General features: G+C 36.8%; 4 protein-coding genes across 8 annotated transcripts; 2 read left to right on the top strand and 2 right to left on the bottom strand.

Annotated features, from left to right (window-relative positions):
- The first annotated feature begins 63 nt into the window (after positions 1-63).
- LOC137938691 (phosphomannomutase) lies at positions 64-6,979 on the top strand. 4 transcript variants are annotated; one of them, XM_068783687.1, is made up of 13 exons: positions 64-377; positions 3,096-3,177; positions 3,310-3,393; positions 3,717-3,761; positions 3,852-3,918; positions 4,372-4,448; positions 4,616-4,651; positions 4,738-4,793; positions 4,870-4,969; positions 5,368-5,463; positions 5,555-5,644; positions 5,993-6,044; positions 6,593-6,979. In XM_068783687.1, the coding sequence occupies exons 3-13, from the start codon at positions 3,325-3,327 to the stop codon at positions 6,661-6,663; spliced, it is 759 nt and encodes a 252-aa protein (XP_068639788.1). In that variant the 5' UTR covers positions 64-377; positions 3,096-3,177; positions 3,310-3,324; the 3' UTR covers positions 6,664-6,979. The 4 variants fall into 4 exon arrangements, with proteins under 4 accessions (XP_068639788.1, XP_068639787.1, XP_068639786.1 ...); XM_068783686.1 differs by lacking the exon at positions 3,096-3,177 and adding an exon at positions 1,150-1,214; XM_068783685.1 differs by lacking the exon at positions 3,096-3,177.
- An 82-nt stretch (positions 6,980-7,061) lies between these two features.
- LOC137939161 (transcription termination factor MTERF8, chloroplastic-like) lies at positions 7,062-9,614 on the top strand. Its single transcript, XM_068784369.1, has one exon. The coding sequence runs from the start codon at positions 7,995-7,997 to the stop codon at positions 9,111-9,113; it is 1,119 nt and encodes a 372-aa protein (XP_068640470.1). The 5' UTR covers positions 7,062-7,994; the 3' UTR covers positions 9,114-9,614.
- Positions 9,615-10,482: 868 nt separating this feature from the next.
- On the bottom strand, positions 10,483-15,041 carry LOC137938978 (tetraspanin-10). Its single transcript, XM_068784121.1, has 11 exons — positions 14,860-15,041; positions 13,883-13,995; positions 13,742-13,796; positions 13,576-13,631; positions 12,801-12,848; positions 12,610-12,658; positions 12,301-12,384; positions 12,157-12,224; positions 11,397-11,522; positions 11,243-11,318; positions 10,483-10,672 (listed from the first exon to the last, which is right to left on the bottom strand). The coding sequence occupies exons 1-11, from the start codon at positions 14,911-14,913 to the stop codon at positions 10,601-10,603; spliced, it is 801 nt and encodes a 266-aa protein (XP_068640222.1). The 5' UTR covers positions 14,914-15,041; the 3' UTR covers positions 10,483-10,600.
- Positions 15,042-15,346: 305 nt separating this feature from the next.
- On the bottom strand, positions 15,347-22,319 carry LOC137938860 (uncharacterized). Of its 2 annotated transcripts, XM_068783935.1 has the most exons (15): positions 21,790-21,880; positions 21,416-21,485; positions 20,919-21,332; positions 20,728-20,810; positions 20,382-20,502; positions 20,073-20,171; positions 17,735-18,022; positions 17,473-17,580; positions 17,238-17,309; positions 17,066-17,152; positions 16,843-16,914; positions 16,619-16,708; positions 16,145-16,252; positions 15,696-15,764; positions 15,347-15,592 (listed from the first exon to the last, which is right to left on the bottom strand). In XM_068783935.1, the coding sequence occupies exons 2-15, from the start codon at positions 21,458-21,460 to the stop codon at positions 15,518-15,520; spliced, it is 1,731 nt and encodes a 576-aa protein (XP_068640036.1). In that variant the 5' UTR covers positions 21,461-21,485; positions 21,790-21,880; the 3' UTR covers positions 15,347-15,517. The 2 variants fall into 2 exon arrangements, with proteins under 2 accessions (XP_068640036.1, XP_068640035.1); XM_068783934.1 differs by having other exon boundaries at positions 20,919-21,485; positions 21,790-22,319.
- Positions 22,320-22,435: the final 116 nt, after the last annotated feature.

The raw sequence follows: 22,435 nt of genomic DNA, 5'->3' as shown, positions 1-22,435 counted from the left end.
CCTTGATTTTAGTTATTTAATAAACATTTTTTTTTTAGAGGCCGAATTCGTTCTCTCCCTCCCTTCTGGCGTGTTGAGGAAGAAAGAGGGATGGCGGAGCCTTTCGTCCTCGTCGGGGTTCTTCTCTGTGAACCTCTTTGTTATCAGAGAAGCAGCGAAGAAGAAGGGGGGAGGGCGACGACGCTAGGATCAATTTTAATTTGAGAGGGGCCTTGATGTAATTTTGAATCTGCGAGGGGTGAACTAATAATCCTGCTCAACCACTCCTCTCCGTCGTCTTCCACCTCTAGGAAATTGGTCACCCTCCACCGGCGGAGGGAAGGAGGAGAAAGCCGGGACCGTTGCGTGTAGCTGCGCTTCGACTTTCGCCTGAACAGGTAAGCTGCGTTTTTTTCATCTTCTCTTCTTCCTGTTTACATTTATGGGAAAAGTTAGCCAGCATTAGTAGCTTTGTTTCAAACTTTGAAATGGTCATTGTTCAGATCTAATGGCTGAAATGAATTCACATGGACGAGGGTAACTGGTTACGTTCATCTCCCTTGGGCATTTCATCCCCTTCTCGCTGTTCATCTCTATGCTCGCCTATTTTTTCTTTTCGATTCCCAGTTTCCTATTGCTCTCGCAGCAATTGCTTCTCTCCTCTCTCATTTTCTCAGATTGTTCTGTATCTCTTCGGTCGGGTGCCCTTATTCTTGCTACCATGTCTCGCGTCGTGCTTTGGTTCTCATATGGTAGAGAATCGTATTCACGGGAATTTGTTACTTTTTTTGTACGAATTCGCCACTAGCATATTATCCTCTCTCTCTCTCTCTCAGATTTCCTACTTTTTTCGTCTCTTCTGCAGGTGAACTAACTTTTTGTCATTTATTTGTGGGAGCCGTTTTCGTTTTCATTTTAAATGTTTGCTCCTTCCATGAAAGTTCTCCACTTCTGTCTTCTTCCATCAAAAAGGGTCTTCCTTTCTTTTTTTATTTCTCGTCAGGGGTATATTCGGGATTTTGGCAGAAGGGAAGTTGTTTGGTGGAAAAACATTGAAATTTAATGTCCAGATCTGGGCTCTTCTTCCGAGGGTGATCACAGAGTAGAATAAAAAACACTAAATTTTTTGACCTCTCAAATCATTCTCTAAGTGAATTCTTCGGTATTCAGATTCAAAAAATAAAGAAATTTTGGTTGCCCTGTTCAGATCTGCAAAAGTTTGCTGCTTGGTGCTGGTAAGTTCTTGCATTGTGGTTTAATTTCACTGCAGAAGTGATTCAGGAGCCATTTCTCACAGAACTTAATGTTTTGGGCACTATAGGTAAATTGATGGTGTTTGAAGATATTTTGCTAGTGGTCTACTTCTTTAAGCTTATGATCTGAACAATTGGTTTTAATTAAGTTCTGGCCTTTGCATGTCTTTGATTTGGTGAATGAGCCTTGGTGTTATTGTTCTTGTTTTTCATTAGCTGTAATTTACCCTAATGGCTTTGGAAAGACAGCCTTATTTGATTGTTGAAGGTGACTCCGCGCTGGTAATTGGCTGGTGCGGAAACAACGAGTCTGGTTCCTTGGCACTTCAATTCCATCCCTGACCAGATTTTAGACTTGTGTGTTTGAAGTCAGATTTCTTTGTTGCATGTTCTTAGATCAACAAATAAATTGGCTGACAAGCTTGCAAAAAAGGGATCCTCACTCCAACATCACATTGTGACTATTGTTAATTCCTCTTAGTTGTTTTCTTTGTTTACTCAATAAAATTTTCAACATTTCCATTCACTTGATTGAATCTGAAATGAATCATTCATCTAAGATGTGTGGAATGTTGGTATATGATATTTTGGGGATGGAGGGTGCGGTCGATTTGTTGTTGGATAGTTATAAAAAAAATATTAATAAGATTTTTTTGACGAGTTAAACATGTTGAGTACACGGAGTGATATCCAGCCGGATGTGCTCAGATCAGGTGACCAAATTATGTTGTGAATTGTGAGTACACATATTTGATTCATAGGTGGTGATGTGGAGTTGTCCTTTATAAGTCCTGTTTGAAATGATTTTTTGAAAGCTATTTTACTTTTCACAAAAATATTGCACTTCTTCTTAAGGTAATTTCTTTCTTTCTTTTTTTTTCTTTGCAAAATTATTATTATTATTACTATTTTTTTTTGCAAAATTGTTTCTAAATGCTGAATTAATTAATGAAGAGTAAAACAGTACCTAACTCACTCACATTTTCTGGGAATGACATTTCATATGGAGGTATGATCATCATTTTTGACCCAATTTTCTCTGGCAGAACAATCACCTTACCTGATTATTTTGATTTGGTGGAGATCTCATTTAATTTTAAATCTATTATTAAGTAAAGAGAAATGCCACTCAATTTGTTTCTTTACTTTTTTTTTGGGAGACAGGTTTCATTATTTCATGAGATAAAAGTGGAAGTTTTTAAACTCAAAAAACTATCTTAAAATGGAAGCATTAGTCTGTCTTAAGACGATGAAAAATGTTATCCTAAAGCCAATTAAATGCAACTATGAAAAAGAAAAACAAGACTTAGATTTTATTGTTCTTTGCTTGTCTAAGTGGATTACCTTTAAAGGTAGCTCTATTAAAGTTTATTAGGATGATCAAGTGGGGGCATAAACAATGATATGGCCTGGACCTTTTCTCTAACATGAAGGAGAAGATTTCACTTGCTCAAATTGTTCTATACTGAAGTTTATTTTTTGTTCAGGTGTTGGAGAAATGTGCCTTACAGAACTTTCACCATATAAATTTGTTTATATAAATGAATTATTAGCATATACTCATGGTTTAGGGTAATGACTGAAAATTAGGAAATAAGTTATATAAAAGCAGATACCCACTTATGATCTGCTTGAATTTCAAAAAAGGAAAAAGGCACACTTGTTTTAATGTAATTATGCCTGCATATTGTATAGCATTTCACCAAAAAGTATACATATCGAATGAACAAATATATAAGTGAACGGTCAATGTCATCAGAAATTTGCCCTTGTGATGGGGTTATTGATCCTTCCATGTTTATCTATCGTTTGTTAATTTTGATACTTATTCACCTTCTCCAAACTTTTTATCTCTTACTGCAGTTGACTTTTAAATCTGCAATTGCTGAAGTTGAGTGCTTTTGTGGTAGTTTTGAGGTCTTGTAAAAGAAAGCAATAGCATCAGGTTTATGTTGCTTCCAGTGTGTAGTTTCTACGAGATTTTTAAGTTAATCATCAAATGTTAGATCTAGAATACTGATTTCGGAAGGTTGGCTGTAAATGCAATTCCTAATTTAATTTCTTCATGTCATAGCAGATACTGAGGTGAAAGATGGCAGCAAGAAAGCCAGGTCTGATTGCTTTATTTGATGTTGATGGGACCCTTACAGCTCCAAGAAAGGTTTTCCGTTTTTTAAGCTCTTCTTGAACTGCCAAACTTTATAGTCCTAGATGCATATGAATTCATTCTATCTGCACTAGTTTTGTGAGTAGTATTTCCATCTGACGTTGGAAAACAAGGTTTGGTGCTTTGCATGAGCAAAACAACTGAACAGTCTCTTTGTGATGAGTGCTTCATAGCAAAGCAGCTTTTGAAGAGGATAATGGTTTTATTGCCACTAGTAACTATGAGAATGAAAACTGCAGTTACTGGAAAATGTAATCAATTTTTCTGTCATTGATGGTTAATTAACCACTTACATGGTTATCTTATTCAATCATCAGGTAGTAACACCAAAGATGTTAGAGTTCATGAAGAAACTTCAAGAGGTACTAATCTTACCATATCTAAATTTGGTTTGGAAGCTCTAATTAAGATTCTTCTGTTTAACTTTCACAATGCTCTCTTTGCCTGGACAGGTTGTAACAGTGGGGGTCGTTGGTGGATCTGATCTTGTAAAGATATCAGAACAGCTTGGGAAAGCAGGTACATATGTATATTTTTCTTCACTTTACTCTGTCCTAAATAATTCCTGCTGATAATGTTTTGGATATAAGAATTTGTAATTTTGGTTTTTCTGTTATTGTGTGTGAGAATATCTTGATTCGTAAGGATCATAAGCAGCTTTTTAACTGTGAGTAAATTTATTATGTGCCTCAAAGTGTGTTAATTTAGGTTCCTTTAAGTTCGATAGTTCTATTGGTTTTGTAAGTTGTTTTGGTGCTGTTGATACACTCACTGGTCAAACATGTCTCAATGCTTAAATTTAGGTTCCTTTAAGTTCGATAGTTCTATTGGTTTTGTAAGTTGTTTTGGTGCTGTTGATACACTCACTGGTCAAACATGTCTCAATGCTTAAGTTTAAAGTCCTGGAATGAGGTTTTTGTTGGTTGTTGTGGTTATCTCAAGGCTAAACAACATTTCTGTTTTTCTCTGCAGTAATCAATGACTACGATTATGTCTTTTCTGAAAATGGTCTTGTGGCTCACAAAGATGGGAAACTCATTGGTAGTCAGGTAGACTGAAATTTCAGTGTCAGGATTTCTTTTTCCTACAAGAAGTTTCTATTCTGTCATTAAAAGGAAAAATTGTGAACAAATTCACATCAACAACCATCTGTTGTCAAAAACTGCATTTCTAGTGTTTTTCTCAACATGGCTCAAAGTTTCTGCTTCTGTTGCAGAGCTTGAAGACATTCCTTGGAGAGGAAAAACTTAAGGTGTGGTGCTTCTTTTTCAAACTATGGTTACACTTTTTTGCTTAAATTGCTGTTATATATAATTTACGAAACTTATTTTTGTGTAGGAGTTTATCAATTTCACACTCCATTATATTGCTGACTTGGATATTCCAATTAAAAGGTTAGTGCAGAGATATTCACTGTAATAAGTTTGGTGCAACAAACATAGAACTGAGGTCTTTAATTCCCTGATCTAGGGGAACATTCATAGAATTTCGAAGTGGCATGATTAATGTGTCACCGATTGGGCGTAACTGCAGTCAGGAAGAAAGGGATGAGTTTGAAAAGTATGACAAGGTATTTCCTGCTCCAATGAAAAATAATCTATTTTTTTATCAGGTACTAGGAGTGGTTATCAACATTTCAAAAAAAAAAAAAGGTACTAGAAGTGGCACTGAGCTGAGCTGGACAGTGAACAGCTCTGTTCGGTTCTCTTCTGAGTTAGAGGCAAGCTCGTACCCACAATGAGCCAAGCCCGAGCTTTGCCTAGCTTGGTTCAATGGCTCAGGAGGCAGCTCAAATTATTTGTTACAAAAATGCCATGTTGTATATGAAGCAAAGCTAAGAGCTGGAGCCAATACATGAATTTTACTGAGCTGAGCTGGGCCTGGTTGTTTGGATTGGACTCATCTCGTTTCCACCTCTATCAGCTGTATACACTTAATGATTAAATGTTTGAGTTGTAAAATAATCAGGTTCACAATGTACGCCCAAAGATGGTCTCTGTGCTCCGAGAGAAGTTTGCACACCTTAACTTAGCATTTTCCATTGGAGGACAAATAAGCTTTGATGTGAGTGAACTATGGTCTCAGTTTATACAGTTCTTTAGAGTTGTCCATAAAAAGTATTTTATAAACTCAAGTTATTTTTTTCTTGTTACAGGTATTTCCACGAGGTTGGGACAAGACTTACTGTTTGAGATTTCTTGAAGAATTTGATGAAATTCACTTTTTTGGGGACAAGACATACAAGGTAATTGCTTGTCGTAGATGATTTAAGTTCTACAATGGTTTTATCTATTTAGCTTTCTTTGCCCGTTCCTTTAGGGTCTGTTTGGAACTCCATGGAAAAGAAAAGAAAATAAGAATTTGACCATTATTATCTCAAAAAATAGTTAGTCAAATTGAGATAACGATCAAATTCTCTTTTTCACTAATTATTTTTGGGAATGATAATGGTCAAATTCTCATTTTCTTTTCTTTTCTTTTCCATGGGGTTCCAAACAGACCCTTAATGTGGCCACTAGTTTTTGTTTAATGTCAAACTTTTCTGATCTATGAATAAGAAATCAATTTTTTGAGTTTCTTTTAATTGGAACAGGGAGGCAATGACTACGAGATTTATGAATCAGACCGAACAGTTGGTCACACAGGTTTGTCTTTGGCCTGTGAAACAAGTGTCATAACAATTGTTCTGCTCGTCATATCATCATCAAGTGTGACGACATGACTGTCTATTTAGATCTAATGCAGTAATCCCTCTGGTGGATATGTTTCAATGCTCATCTGACTGAATTATTGAAATGTATTGGTTGGGTTACATAATATTTCTGATCTGTAATTCATATAAAAATATATATGCTTTTTAGTGTTCTTTTTACATGGTTATTTCTGAGTAGTCAGCATAAGAACTCAATCCAGATATACATTCTGCACATAATAAAAACTTAAAAAAAGCTTGGTCATGCTTCCTGAGAGTGCTTAGAAAATTTTAAGTTAAATTCTTTCTCTGCAAGATATTGAATGTCTTAAACTGGGCCTATTCATGATCATAAATAGAATTCATTAAAGGTACATTCAATTAGATTTTGTCATGTAAAAGTTGCATGAGCATTACACTGCAATCATACGTATATATTTCTACTTTCCAATACCTCTTTTGTGTTTGTGCTGTCCTTTTACTATCTTCTTCTTTCTGCAGTGACCAGCCCTGAGGATACAGCAGAGCAGTGTACAGCATTGTTCCTGTCTAAGCCAACTGGAGGTGCTTAATCAGCCATTTATCATGTTATCAATCACAGTCATGGCTGTTTTTGTATTCTGAACCATAAAACACAAGTGCCCATCTAGTAATTTGTTTATGTAAGAAAGATATCAGCCTAAATCATTAGTTCTGCAATTTACAGTAAAGAACAGTTCAATCATTATGATGAACAAACCAATCATGAATGTATATTTTCATATCATTTTCATCAGCTCATGTCTTTGTGCCAGAAGTTTTTGCTCTTAATATGATTTTCCGAAGAATCATATTAAGATCTGCTTAGATTTAAGAGAGAAAAGATATATTGAGACTCTTCAAATCCGATATATATGTGCATTCGACTGAAACATCTTAGCTCAGATCAAGATGTATCGCCGATACATCACCTATTTTAACGACACGCTTTGTGTAACAGATACATTACCCATATTCAGACGGCTTGCATCAAATCAATCGGACGTTTGCATCTCAAATTCGAATAGTGAGTCCAATTTCGTATTAGCTGCTGGTTTTCTCGGGACCCATTGTTTGCTCTGAGCGCTTGATACTCGTTTTGTTTTCTCGAGTGTTCCGGCTCTGCGCGCGGCCTCATCTGTTGTTCTCTTTCATCGCCGGCGGCGAAAAAGGTATGCCGGTTACAGCTGTAACTCTCTGCTCCGTCTCAGGTATCCCTTTTCTGTTTCTCTTTACCTGGAAACTGGTTCTTCTCGGCCAAAAAGTTGTTTCTTTTTAGAGTACCTCGCATGGGGCTGCGAGGTATTATTCTCTCTTCCTTTCCTTCTCCGCTTCTCTGGTTGTTCCTATATGTGTTTCCTGCTCTGGGTATGCTGGCTTTTCTTTCTTTCAAAGCCGCTTTACCTGATACGTTCACAGTTTATAGATTTCCTAACGCTTTTGCTTAAAACACATTTTCGATTTTTTTCCCTGCGTAATCTTTGTTTGATATATGAATTGCCTGAGATTCTGTGATACAATTCCGCACCATTGACCTAGTTCTACTTTCATTGATACGTTTGAAGTTTTGGCTGAATGGTGGAGTTTGGAATTGGAAGGGGGAGCCTGTGCTATTATCAGTTTCGATTAGGGCTAGTTTTTCGACGAATTTCGTTGTTCATACCTGTGTTCTTTGGAAACTGCTTACAAGTATTCTTTCCACTGGTAGTTTTCCAGTCTTTCCATTTTCATGGTTCACAGTAATCTGGAATCTCACTACCATTTAATTTTTCAGTTCATTCTTAGCTAAAGGATTGTACTGTCAAGAAGGTTGACAGAAAAAAAAAATTCTAGGGAGGTGTATCATTGGTTCCTCATTTGTATTTTTAAAACTCCAACAGTTCAAATGAACAGACGCCCACCTCTCACCTTCTATCATCTGTCAATTGTAATCCCTCGATTTTTCTTTCCTTCTTTCTCATCTCTAGCTGCTGCTGGTTCAAGCCAGAGCTCGGATGCGAATTCTTTTGTGTCCAATTATCTTATACAAACCTGTGGCTTATCTGATAAAAATGCTCTTTCGGCTTCCAGACGTCTCCCTCGTCTTACTTCTACTGAGAGGCCTGATTCTGTTCTTAGGATACTTCGACACTACGAGCTTAGTGACACACACATCAGAGAGAGTATTCGTCTGTTTCCCCCAATCCTCGTGGCTGATGATGAAAGGACACTGAAGCCAGCCTTTGAATTCTTACAAGGATTGGGTCTTTCAGGACCCAATCTAGGTCTATTGGTGTCAAAGAATCCAAAACTCTTGACTGTTGACTTGGCTGAGAGACTAATTCCCTGCATTGAAGTTCTTAAGAGACTCCTTTCAAATGATAACAAGGCTATAATTCAGGTCCTGAAGGGCTGCAAATGGATCCCTTACAAGGACCCAAGGATCAGGCTACTACCCAACATTACGTTTTTGAAGAGCTGCGGTATAGTCGGCTCCCAGCTCACAACGCTCTTGAAGAGGCAACCTGTGCTATTTGCCATGTCCAAATCCAAGCTTGATGACCTTGTGGATAAAGTGATAAAGATGGATGTTCCAGTGAGTTCACGGATGTTTGTTTATGCACTGTATACAATGAGTTGCATGACTCCTGAGACTCTTCAGCGGAAATTTGAACTCCTTCGGAGCTATGGTTACTCAAATGAGGATTTGAAATATGTGTTCCGGGTGGCTCCGAGTGTGCTTCGCACCTCCGAGAAGAAGCTTGTGTCAACTCTAGATTTCTTCACAAAAGTTGTCCAGGTTGAACACTCACACCTGGTCAGATGTCCAAACTATTTGATGCATAGCTTAGAGAAAAGGACGATTCCCCGTTATAAAGTGTTGCAGATTTTGAGATCTAAAATGCTTCTGAAAAAGGAACCCTCACTCCTCTATTTGCTGATGATGACTGAAGCAGCTTTCCTGCAGTACATTCTGAAATTCAAAAATTATGAAGAGGAACTGTTGTCTGCTTATAATGGGTAGTGGAATCTTACGACAGGTCAAAACCTTGCTTGATTTGTTCTTTCACAACTCTTCTTTCTCTTAAAGATGTTCAATCTTTGAAGTTCAATGTGGTACTGCAAAGGGGTTTCATTATCGACTCTCTAACCAGAGGAAAGGAAACGGAGACTATTACTGCGTTCTGAAGAACTGAAATGGAGTTCTGGCACTCTTCTGGAAGTGCTAGCTTCATTATGATCATGGTTTCAATGTTTATTCTCAGTAAACCATGGGCAAAAGGAAAAAGAAGGCTTGCAGTGTGGCCAGCCTTACTGCTGCAATTGAGAAATCAGAATTGCCCAGATTATTGATCACTCTTTTGAGTAAAAAGCAAAATCCAACTACCATTCTTTTAACTTTTGTTTGACAATGTATAACTATGCCTTCGAAGAGAAAACTTATGATTGTTAAATTTGCTTGCTTGCTTACTGACTCCAATTGACGTTCTCTTGAAGATTTAATCATATTCTCTCCTTTGGCTCAGATTATTCATCATGACTTGATCACCATAGAGTATTTGTTCATACTTTTCTTTTCAAAATTTCTAGAACATATTGGAAATCTTTTTGACGGGTGGGTTTATCTGTTTTCCGATATGTAACAGACACTTCTTCTGAGATCATTTTAGCAGATGACTCTGCAATGTCGGAATAAAACTTGGTGTTTCGCATTACAAATATATCATTGGTTGAAATTCTGGGGTAAATTGATCTCGAGAGAGGAAACTAAATGGCAGGTCTGGCTTTGATTTCAAATTTGCAGTTTCTCTTAGTTGAACTCAGTTGGGTTTACAGTAAGGAAGCCAGGATGGTCATGCCTCAAGCCATATTTCTTTCTCACCTTGCAAAGATTTCGACATTGATCATAATTTTTAAAACCAGTTGAACTTGCATGGTAGACATGGCTGATGGGTTTAGGCTATAACTGTTATAATCTAAAAAAAAACTATCATGGTTCTTGTAGAAAATTCTTTGACCATGAACAAAACTGTGCCCATTTTCAGTATTTTTCCCCTCTTTTTCAGTTCCTCTCAGTTAGCACAGATGAACCGTTAATCCTTCCAGAAATGTTCTCAAATTTGATCTATGTTGAATGGCCTGTGAATGGCCTTTGCCTGGCAAAGACTCACTGCTAGACATGGTTATTGTAGAAAATTCTTTGACCGTGAACATAACTGTACCCATTTTCAGTGTTTTTTTCCTCCTTTTCAGTTCCTCTCAGTGAGCACACATGAACCATTAATCCTTCCAGAAATGTTCTCAAATTTAACCAATGTTGAATGGTCTGTGAATGGCCTTTGCCAGGCAAAGACACCAGCAGTGTCCATGGATGTGCAGTATCCTCACGGGTGAGAATGAACAACAATGATTAACCCAAAACCAATCATATAATACACACTTCCAGAGAAAATAAATTGAAAAATTGATCTTTTCAGTAGTAGATTTCACACAATACATTCTTGGGAATAGTCATCGAACCTTTGAAGAACAATTCCTCGCAGCATTTCTTCTTGCACAGCATCCGACAAAGTAAATAGTTGCCTACAACATGAAAGGAAAAATGTAACTAAGAATAGACCAGTTGCTAGGAATCATCTGACTGTCAGAGAAAAACCAAAAAAAAAATAAATTCCTCATCTGAAAAAAGGAATATTTCAAACAGATTAGGCTTCAGTTGGTATAAAATCCAATCACTGTTTTCGAAAAAAAAATAGTAGAGGGTAGGATAAAACTTCCTCTGGCACTCCATCTGTATGAATCAGATTTGTTTATGCTTTTTGTAAACAACTTTTTATGCAATTTCACAATAAGACAATAAAATTAAACTCTTTCTCGTCCTCGTCTTAGTAAGTGGAAAGCAAGGCCACCAGATACTATTCATCTGTTGTTGTGATAAAAGAGTTGACAGACAGGAGCCACAAAGTTTGATGCCATGATTTGAACTAAGTATCACTCAAATTTAATCTTATTTACAAATGGAGGAGAAACAGTCTGCGTGATGCTTTTTTCAGTGCCTTGGAGGTCATAAAAACATGAAACCAATAAAGACACAAAGAGATAAAGAAACCCATAAAAAAAGCCTTCCAGCTCCAAGAGAAATAGAAGACATACCAAAACAACAAAAAGAACCATATTAAAGATTGCCACAACCCTCCATTCTTTCTTCATATACTGCGCAACTCCAGCCCTATGTCGAAAACAAAGTCAACAAGTTCAATATTTTGTTTAAAAAAAAGAGGATATACAAAAAGGGTAAAGAACTTACTTGCATGAATCACAATTGTAACACTTTATGGCCCGTGAATTTTTGTAAAGCTTGCAGTCAATATTTGTACTAACTGGATGAAAACTTAAGTCATAGAATGAGGCGTTTACGGCAGGATAGCCACACCTAAAAATTTGCAGATAGACATTGATTTTCAGTACAATTAAGCACGTCTAATGTGCATCTCAGATATTTCAAGGCTAGAGAGAGAATGATCTTACATCTACTTATCTGCATGTAAAGCCTTTTTACAGAGACACAACGCAAACAGCACCAGCATAATTATGTGTAAATGTACCACCTATCTTTCACAATTAATTATGCCTAAGTGGAGATTTGAAAAGTTTCGAACATGGCTATCACTTTTAAAAGAGAAGGAACAAAAGAAAGAAAAAAAAAAAGAAAAAATGATTTTATTGGCCAAATACAAAAGTCAAGCAGGGGTTATCTCCACATAAAAGACATCTCTTATGGCCTAATGTTTGGAGATATACTAATGGTAGTGAGAGCAATCATCAATATCTCACATGCAGATGAGTTGCTGATATCACTGCTGAGGCCTGAACAATTTTAGTTAGACACTGCACTAATCTTAGTGCTTCATGAAACAAACGATTTGGTTGGATTGAAGAAAGATCTTTCCATTCATGCCAGAAAACTTTTAGTTCGATACTGAGATGCAAAACAAGGGATCATTAGTTTCAAACTACAACTTACAATGACGAAAAAGAAAAAGAGATTTTTAAATTGAAGAACTCACTCAGAGGGTGGACGACAACAACCAGCTTCAATTGGAGTTAGAATCGCAGCCTTGTACTGTTTAAGATTCTGAAAAGGCCTAACACTTGTCAATATGACGATGTCCCTATAAAACTTAAGACCAACTAAACATTAAAAACTGTACCTTATATTTCTTTGGAAGCTGATCACAGTCTTCAGATTTCACAAGACAGCTCTTCAAATGTTCCCAATTTTTGCTGTCGTTCAACTGCAATGAAATGCGAGTTATCATCAGGAAATCATAGAAACACAAGAATTGAAGATAGTAAAATAATAAGCACTACTAAAATCTTGGATCAAATTGCTTAAATTAACTATGGTTTCATGCCTCTAGCTGGCTTCTGTCAGTTTAATGGGCTCCTTATAAGCTCACAAATATCAACAAATTCAATCTAGAAAAGCAGAAATGCCTACAACAGCAAGCATGCCTCACTTGTTTCCTGAACCAGGAACTGTAATCTTCAAGATGATATTCCTTGTACCTAAGCAGGAAAAAAATTAAGTCAAGAGACAATTACCAGCTAAAAAGTATAAAGCAAAAGTTCCTGTTATGTAAACCAAGACCATTTGATGAGCATTCTAGCAGTTGAAGCAATGACAATAAAATTATGTTTGATGTCTCACCTCAGTCCACGAACAGCATGACCAGACCCGTTATTCGTTATTATAAACCTAGAAACAAGAAGGATATATGAGATCCAAAACAGAATATTATGTTAAACAGTATGGTCCACTTATCCCATACTATCAAATCACGAATAATAAAACTTGATTGACAGAAAGTGTAAGGACTGCAAGTGAAAGCATCCAAAAAAGAGAAAAAAATGGCCTAACACATTAAGGAATTTGTTGTAGATGATTTACAGAGCAAAGATACATTTTCATGATGAAATAACTTAGTTACCAGATGATTGAAGCAAACATTAATTAGTATAGATTATGTCTCATGCATCCGGGGATGAGTGGTTTTGCTGTGGAGTTAGTACTAAACACAATGATGAAACAACTTCCTGTCTGATTACAGATCTAATGATTGACAACAATCACTAAAATGCACTAGGTTTTCATCCTCCTTACCCTAATGGAACTAGTATGCAGCCGATAGAAGCTATTAACTGAAACCATAATCAAAGAATAAAATTGGAAGATGTCAACAACTGTGACACTATGTCTGCATTTTTTTCTGAGCTTAACTAGTAACAAAATAGGGAAACACCGAAATGAAACATCAGCAGGAGAGCAGAACTTTTTTTTAGGATTAAAGACATGGTTTATAAGCAGTAGATGTAAAGCGCAAGTAAAACCTCAAAACGTGAAAGCCAGATCTAAGAACATAGAACCAACTCAAGTAAATAAGAAAAGAATATTTAAATTCGACATTTGGGCCAGTAGCACTTACGCCAAAACTGTGAAAACCAAGATTGCCACCAAGATTAAGCCCAACATAGCAAGGTACTGAATTCGTGGTAGTCAAGGTAACCACAAAAATAGTATCTCCTTTCATGGAAAGTACAATAATGCTGATTTTAAACCCTTTTCTATCACAGAACCATGATGAAGGATACAATCCACAATAATATGCTGATATTCTTCAGTGCTCCTAGAAAGCCAATTAATGATCTGAAAAGAAAAGAATAAAATTAGAATTTCTTCAGAATTTGTAAAATATCAGTTTTATCAAATTTCAAGAAGAAGTGATTACTTACATCAGGAGGATGAAGGCACCAAGACCTAAGACAGGGAGGGTGAGGGATTTCCTACAGGTATCATGGTGCGTACTCATCCAGACCCCAAAGCAAATGGTAGCTATTGCCAAAAGCTACCCATCACATTAATATAACATCAGGGTATGGCGGCAATGACCAAAATATAGAAAAGCAAAAATTAGATCGAATTTGCTAACTATCACCAAGCTATCAGTTCTCTTTTATTTTCTCAAAGAGTTTAAGCATTTAACCACATAAGAACGAAAATATAAGATTTACATGAACTCTTCCTTATTAGCAGAGTACACACCACAAATCTTTTATCCTTTAAAACAATAGAAATCAGTTCTTTTGACGAAGATTAGAGATCATCTTCATTCTTTTCTCTTCTTGTGATGGAAAATGCAAATAAGCTAGAACATATAAGCACTACCAATATTAACCACAAAGAGCATGAGAACACAGGAATGTCAGGAAGCTCAACACCTATCAGTCTCAGAGGAATAGAGATTTCGGCTCCTTCATCAAAATTAATCATCAGTTGACACACTGCAGCACGACGAAACCGGGTTGTCTTTCTTTCTCAAGTAGAACACCTCATAAAATAAAATAAAATAAAATAAAATACGCCATGCAAACTGCAGTCGCGGAAGCATTTGAAGAACCGCAAATAATGGATATTCACACGAAAAAGAAGAAGCTTTCAGTGAAGAGCATCGACACCATTAGAAACCGAATCATGCACATTACATCACCAAGGTAAAAGATCTCTTCCCCTTCCCCCCCTTCAACCACCGGATCACATTAAATCAACGAATAGAGAGGAGGACAGCCATTAAATCAAAGAAGTCGAAGCAAGCATTTAAAAAGAAAAAGGGAGTCGCTTGCATAGAATAAAAGAAAAACGAAAGGTCCAGAAGATTGCAGCAAAAGAACCCATCAGAAAGAACAGAAATAATAAAAGAAAAAGCGGGTACCATGGTGACAAAGTTGATCCATCTGATGATAAAGGTGCTCGTTCCCATTCCCATCTTTGCAATTCCTTCTCTCAAAAGAGAGAGAGGAGAAGAAGAGGAAGAAGAAGTGGTAGAGGATCCAAGTGAGGCGCTGTGTCAGATTCTGAGAAGGGGAAGGTGTAAAATTTTTAAAAGACACAGTAGCTGAGTTGTTGAAGTGGAGATCTGGCACTTGCGCTTGAAGAAACAAGCAGGCCATTTTCGTCCTTTTACGACAGGAGTCTCCGGTCAACTATGTCCCTTCAAAATGGATAAATATTTGTCGAATCAGGCGTGGGCGTCTCACTAGGCACCTGCACCGCCGATACACATGTATCGGACGATATGCATTACATATCGATTTTAATGGCACTAAAATACGATACATATTAGATATCTCGGCCAACATATCAGTATCACATTGTCCGATATGTATCAGCTTTAAACTAAACTTAGGATGTATAACTGATACAGAGGGTAATTCAACCGAAACGTGACACATTGCACCGGTATAATTTGGATTGAGTGATGACTAAAATATCGGTTACAAAGAACAAAGGAGAAGGGCCATTCAGGTTAACCTGAGAGTTAGTAAGGAACAGGAAATGAAAGAATAGATACAGAAAAGATTTGAAACTGCTCATTCCACCCTATTTGTACATGTTAAGATTGTAGCTTTCATCTGTTCTTTGTCCAGGGAGGCTTGGACTAACACCTGCAGGAATACCCATGAATTAAATTATAGTAGATTTATCTTTTTAAGATGGGTTTCAGGTAAACTAAGCATTTTCTGTGGAATGGTGCCTGGGTATTATTACCTCTTGAACTTTATTTCCAGATCTAGCAAGGAGCTTATATTGATTTTCAAACATGGAAGACATGTAGACCTGGAGAAAGGAAACAAATGAAAGGATGATGGATAAGAAAGTGGAGAATGAAATGGTAAGACATCTGAAGCATCTTATATATTGAAAGGAGAACTCCAAATATTGCAGTTAATAGGAACATTTCTCACATTTTGAAACACAAAAGACACATCAAGAAAAGGAAAACTCAAGGCTGGTGATCAAATATTTCACAAGGTTTGTGAAACCTTCTCTAAGCCCTAGTGTCAGCATGGTAGTTTTCCACATAACATGATTATTAAGAATAAGGACAGACAGATTACTGTAGGTGTAGAGACCGAACGAAAATGTGAAGCAGGTTGACTATGATGGAAGATAAAATGGAAAACAATAAATGCAAATGTTTAGATTTGACCAGATACCTGGAACGTAGGAGCTAATCCTGGGCTCAAGAAAAAACGACCTCTTGACACGCTATTAACGCCTTCTATCTGCTTTAATTCTTTCATGAGTGATTCCACATCATCCCACTGCTCAGTTCAATATTCAAGAACACAAGTTTAGCAAAAAACATATGATACATCCAAGAGAGAAGAACAAGAAATACTGTAGCTTTGATGTATTGACATGCATGTTTCACCATTAAATAAAAAATATTTCATTGCAGCCTATGAAACAAGGAGAAAGTGCTTGAAAAACCAGTCTTAGCATAAAATTATTCTAGCATATCTATATGGCCATCTTTACACAATTTAAGGTGGCCTCATCTTTTATTAGGTTATTGCAGGATAAATTCGTTAGGTACGATGCAAATAAAGAATAGTCAACCAGATTGACTGTTGCACTGGATCCCTAAAAGAACTTTCTTTCCTCTCATCAAGTGTGAACAAATATACCTCAACATCTGGTTGCGCAATTTCGAGACTGCCACCCAAAGAATTGTGATCCCCAACAACAGATTCTAGAGCCTCCGTTAGTGGATCTGGCTGTGAGGCACAGTGGATAATGTTGATTAATAGTCTTTTTTTAAGACGAGATTATTAGCCAAAATTGGAATCATCTAATGTTCCTCAAATCAAGTATATCCTGGAAAGGAAAAGGTATAGCAAATAAAAGTTACCGCTATTTGCTTAAGGGACAAGGTAATGCGATCAAGCCCAAAATCAAGCTGATGAACTTTAGCATCCACTATCTACAAACCAAATAGCCATCACACAGCGCATAATTGGTAGCTAAAAGTGACAAAAAGTATGTCACATCTATTTCAACAAATACCAAACACAAACAACATATTTCACTTAAAGGAAATAAAAACTACATGATCAGAGATGCACACAACATACCTGCCCAACTTTGTAATAGGATGATGGGTCTAAAGTTGCATCCCAGGAGACTTCTGATTGATGAATCAATGCAGGTACTCCTTCAACCTACAACAGGACATATGATCAAGATTTTGCATCCTGAAGCTTTTCCAATATGAGTAGGAAATGTACAGAAGATACTTCTTATCACCTCAACAAATATGCCAAAATAAGTGATTTTCTTGATGCAGCATTTCACCACATCTCCAACATTAAGTTTAGCCTACAAAAAAAAGGAATTTATGGAACTTGATCATAGCAAACACCACAGCAGAGAAACACCTAAGCAGACTTTCTCTACCCATGCAGAGTGGATAAAAAAGGTTGGTTACTACAGAACTTCAAATACGAAGATATCATATTGGTATTGTAAACACAAATCATACCATGAGGCTTTTCTTTTTCTCAACTAACTCCTCCTTTTCCCTAGGCCTTACAGAAAACATGAGCTTACTGGTGTTTCTGTCAGCCAAAACAACATTTACTTTGATTTTCTGCAACAAATGAACCAAATCACACAGAGGCAGATGCAAGCGACAGTGCAAATATTCCACAAACAACAGGTAGAAAACACAACCATAATAAAATGAAAATAGGCATAAGAAAAAATAGTGAATAAAAAGGTAGTCAGGCTACAAGCTATCAGACCTGACCAACAAAAGAAGATAAAAATTTGGTCTTCTCCTTGTCATACTCTTTAAGCAAATCTTCTACTGTCTTCTTTTTTTCTACTTTCTGATCTACTTCTGAAAGAGAATTTGCATCTGGAGGAAGATTCTTAGTTTGAACTTCATAACTTCCAAGAATGCCCAAATTCTGCTTGTACAAGGATGGATTTAACCCTTTTTTTCTTAGCCATGACTCAAATGCAAGAAATTTCCATCTGGCACCGAGGTTACGATATGGTAAAAAACCTAACAATGAGCCAAGAGATGCCTGTGACGAGTAGCAAAAAAGCTCCAATGAGAAACATTAAATAAGACAAAATACAGCAGAGAATGAAAAGAATGAACAATTATAAGAGAACTAGTTCTGTAATGCAATTTTCTCATAAGCTAAAGTATTGCCAAAAATTTGGAGTTTAGAACTGATCCAACTGCCATGAAGTAGACCTAATAAAAGTGTACAGTGTGTCAGTGACGAATTCTCAGAAGAAAATGTGAAAAAGAAAACAATATAATTTTTTTTAATGGGAAGTAGAAAAACATGAACATATGGACTGCCATGAGGCAATTAAGAGAACTAGTTCTGCAATGCAATTTTCTCAGAATCTGAAGTATTAACATTAGCATAAATTTGAAGTTTAGAACTGATCTAATTGCAATGAAGTTGACCAAATAAATGTACAAGGTGTGAGTGATGAATTCACAGAAAGAAGTATGAAAAAGAAAACAGGAACTTTTTTGAATGGCAAATTGGAATATATAAATTCACAGAACAAGAAGATCGGAAAAAATTTAAGGTTCAAGGTTTCGACATTATATCCTTGGGCCCTTTTTTATAATCCAGGTTCAATCAGAACAACTCATTCCCTAGTGTTGCTCATGGGAGAAACCAAACAATGTAAAATTTGGGAATGGATTGGCTGGATTAGTGGACGAATTATCTAAACCAGTTAGGTTTTATCTGCCACAAAAAATCTAATAACTCAACTATCTGTTACTTCTTTTTTTTTTTTCATTTTTTCAGAAGGGTTATACTTCATTTCAGGAAGAGACCCTCTTACAATGAGAGGTTGAATTGTGGCAAGTCACCCACATGGTTGGCTGATCTTGGGATATTACACCAAGAACATTGAAAATGAGAGACTAGGTGCAAATTCTCATGGTATAGCTGTCAGTGCCTCCAAGGGGGATTAATAATCCCTTTGGAACACAAGCAGATAGATCCAAAGTAGTGTTCCCATCAACCTCTTGAATGTAAACAACCCCTGCTTGAGATTGAGAAGCTTAGCAATAAAGGAGTTTGCTATTCCGATTGGGCCAGAATAAGAAGCTAAGGTAACTCCATTGCAACTCCGAAAGAACCCACCGATTCCAGAAGAACACGGACTCTCAATAGCACTTCCGAAGTAAAAATATCAATTATATGGCTTTCTTTTCCATGTATACCTTTACTAGTCTTTGGCAAAATAAAGAACAGATTTTGCCTCGTAATTTATTTCAATTTCAATGAAATTATAAGTTCTTAAAGCTAAAGACAAGAAAACCTGCAATTGTACATATGAATTTATGTCACAATATATTAAAATTTTCGCATAGGACATGGCCTGCCTTGAAAACATCAAGTTGAATGGATTGGCTGAAAGAGACATTTTGAATTCTTGCGCCACTTGAAGTTCAAAATACTGGCTGCAGCTTGTAGCTTATATCACTTTTAAGATAACAGAAAGAATTCCCGAATACTTCCGCCTTCTCTCCTTACTGCGGCTCTTCACCCAGAAATCTTTATCGATTCACTGCCTCTATTGCACCACTCCATCCTGAAAAGTTGCACATATACCTTTTATGCTACCTGTGACTCTCATAGGTCATCTTGTTCTCTTCATCCTTTCTTTTCCTCTTCTGTCATTTTTTACCCTCAATTTCTTCAGTTTTCATTCCTTCAATCAACTCCACAACCTAGCTATTGAAGATTGTATCCTCTTGAATAATGGTACTTTTAGCACTATAAGTGATGCCAAGCAATCCTTTTAATAGCTTAAAAACAGAGCAGCTACAGGCTGGATAGGTAATTAGAATAGCTCCAAGTTCCATTTAAAAGATAATGAAGATACAGGTTGTTTTCAGCGTTTCTGCCTTCCGAACAAGCATCCAGTTCAGGTAAGTCATTAACTGCTCAAATTAATATCAAATCACAGTTGTTGCCCAATGCATTAGAAGAAAGCTCTACTGAGAAAAGATAAGCATTTTTCTTTCTCCAGACAACCATAATAATGGGAAAAAAAACAATATGCAAATAGCTACTTAAGGAAATTTTCACTTACAACAAAACCTCTGCTGCTGCAGCTAATCAATTCCACTTCTATCCTTTGTCCAGTCCGAAGCAGATTTTCTGCCCTTGACCAGTTGTCTTTTTCTTGTTCCTACATTTAGCATAGCAATAGTCGCTGTGAATTTGAAGTAGCTTACCTTCCACTTTTTGTAACAAAGCAAAAAGATGCAAACAGTTCATAGGGAAACCAGTATCTCCAAGGTTTTATTGACTTCAGAATATGGTTCATGGAATCAAAATTGAGGAGACTAGATTTATGCAGTGAAGAAGAGAATAGTTCAAATAAAAGATAAAACTTTACCTCTGAAGCTGATGATTGAATGTCTTTAATCTCGGAATTATCATTTTGACTGTTTTCATTTTTCAGATTAAGCCTACCTGCTTCATCATGATCATGTCGTTCATTAGCAGGTGGCTCCAACCTGTAATACCATAAACTTTAAAGCAAGAAAAATACCAAGGAACAGAAATGTAGTCTGAGACACACCGAGCTAGTGGTCTTTGTCTATGATCTACTATATAACTAAAGGAAATATAAGACGCATCTATTCCAAAGCAATACAACTAGCTCATGACAGGAAAATGATACTCTATTGATTCAACCTGCCATGATATGCAACAAAGCAGAAAATTGAGACCGAGAGCACCTTTGAGGCTTTACACTCAAAGAAGCAGTAACTACGACAGCTGCCTCTTTTTCAAGATGCTCCATATCCATCTGGTTGGTTGTCTGTAATCCTTGAGAAAGCAAGTCAACTGTTATCTTCTGTATCCACAAATATGCCAAACTTCAACCAAAATACCACGATTTAACTTTATTGGCAGATTTGTACATTACCGTTGCCAACTCATCCTCAGGCTTAGATAGTCTGGAGTAAGAAATATCCTCAGGTGGCAAGTCTTCCTGAGTGGGATTCATGGTATCCAACGGTTGTGGCTTCGTCATCAGAGTGACATCACCTAAATTCTCTATGGGTTTCTTGACTTCTTTCCTCATTTTCAGAAACAGATTAGGCTTAATTTTGAGCTCTGAAGTTTTTTCCGTCTCTATGTCGTCTACTTGCAAAGTGGGAGGCCTTCGCAGTGGCACATTAGAAATATCACTTATTGCATGCATGCCTTGTGATGATTTATTCAACTTTGTCCCAGCTAAAGTAGGAGCTTCACCTGTCACCTCACTTTTGACTCCTTTCTTCATGACTGGTCGTAACAAATCCAACTTTTTGTCCCCCAGTGTATTTCTCATAGGACGCTGTAAGTTGTTTAAAGAACTGGATGACCTAGCATCTTCATTCATATCAAATGGGACGTCAGAAATGCCATCCTTCAATTTACCTCTATTTTTCTCAAATTCTTTCTCAATATCAAGATAAGAGACATCAGGGTTTGATTTCCTCCCCATTATCTGCAGCAAGAAACTCAATGAGACGTTCACTTGTCAAGTATTACAAGTAACAACTAGCTCAAAAAACTGCAATTTATCTAAAACGGTTGAAAAACACTGCAATTTCATCAATTAAAAAGAAGAACATGAAAAACTGGTCAGAAGCATGCATACAAAATGCTGACAACCAATATCTCCCATAAATCGAACATTTTACAAATTCAGTGCAAAAGAGATCCATCAGTGAGCTCCCATTTATCTTCCAAAACCAATTCCATTAACGAATGATAAATAAATAAGCCTTCGCAAAATAGTGTAACCGTACCTTAGATAGAGTGAGCTTGGGATCTTCCCCCAGAAGGCGACCAAACTTGAGCTCCATCTGGTCCCACTTATCCAGTTCCGGACCTTCCCTCGACGCCGCCGAAACCCGAATACACGGCCGGCGGGCTGGAACTTTCCCGGAAGGAAGAACTAACCGACTGATAGAAGAGGTCGTCAAGACGTCCATGGCTCCCGCCGGTTTGGAACCATAAGCAGGCCAAGAAATCATGAGCTCATCGATAGAACAGCGAATTTTCTGATACTAGGAAGACCCAATAACAATTTCGGCGGGAGATTGTAATGGAGCAAAATGAATCCGAGGGAAGGAACACGAATAACTTCAATTTTATCTCCTCTGCACCCAATTTTTTTTTTTCAGAAAATTATTTTTAATCAACCTTTATCATGTTATGATAACCTGTTCCCTTTTCCACCGCTTCAGCCTTGCAATTTCGTGCAATATCCGTTCAACATTTCATCCGAACTTTTTTTTTTTAAAATCATTACAAAAGAAAAAACGATTTTGCATATTGTTTTATATATATATTATCCATAGAATAAATTACTGAGATTGACGGTTTAATTAAAATCGTTTAAGATGATTATCTCCGAAACTTTTCATTTTTATCATGATAAATCTAATTTTT

This window comes from Aristolochia californica, unplaced genomic scaffold, assembly GCF_029961685.1.
Source record: "Aristolochia californica isolate CCGP_79_NKW_82.1479 unplaced genomic scaffold, dmAriCali1.0.hap1 SCAF_8, whole genome shotgun sequence".
Lineage (NCBI taxonomy): Eukaryota > Viridiplantae > Streptophyta > Magnoliopsida > Piperales > Aristolochiaceae > Aristolochia > Aristolochia californica.
This window is presented reverse-complemented; position numbering and strand designations above follow the sequence as displayed.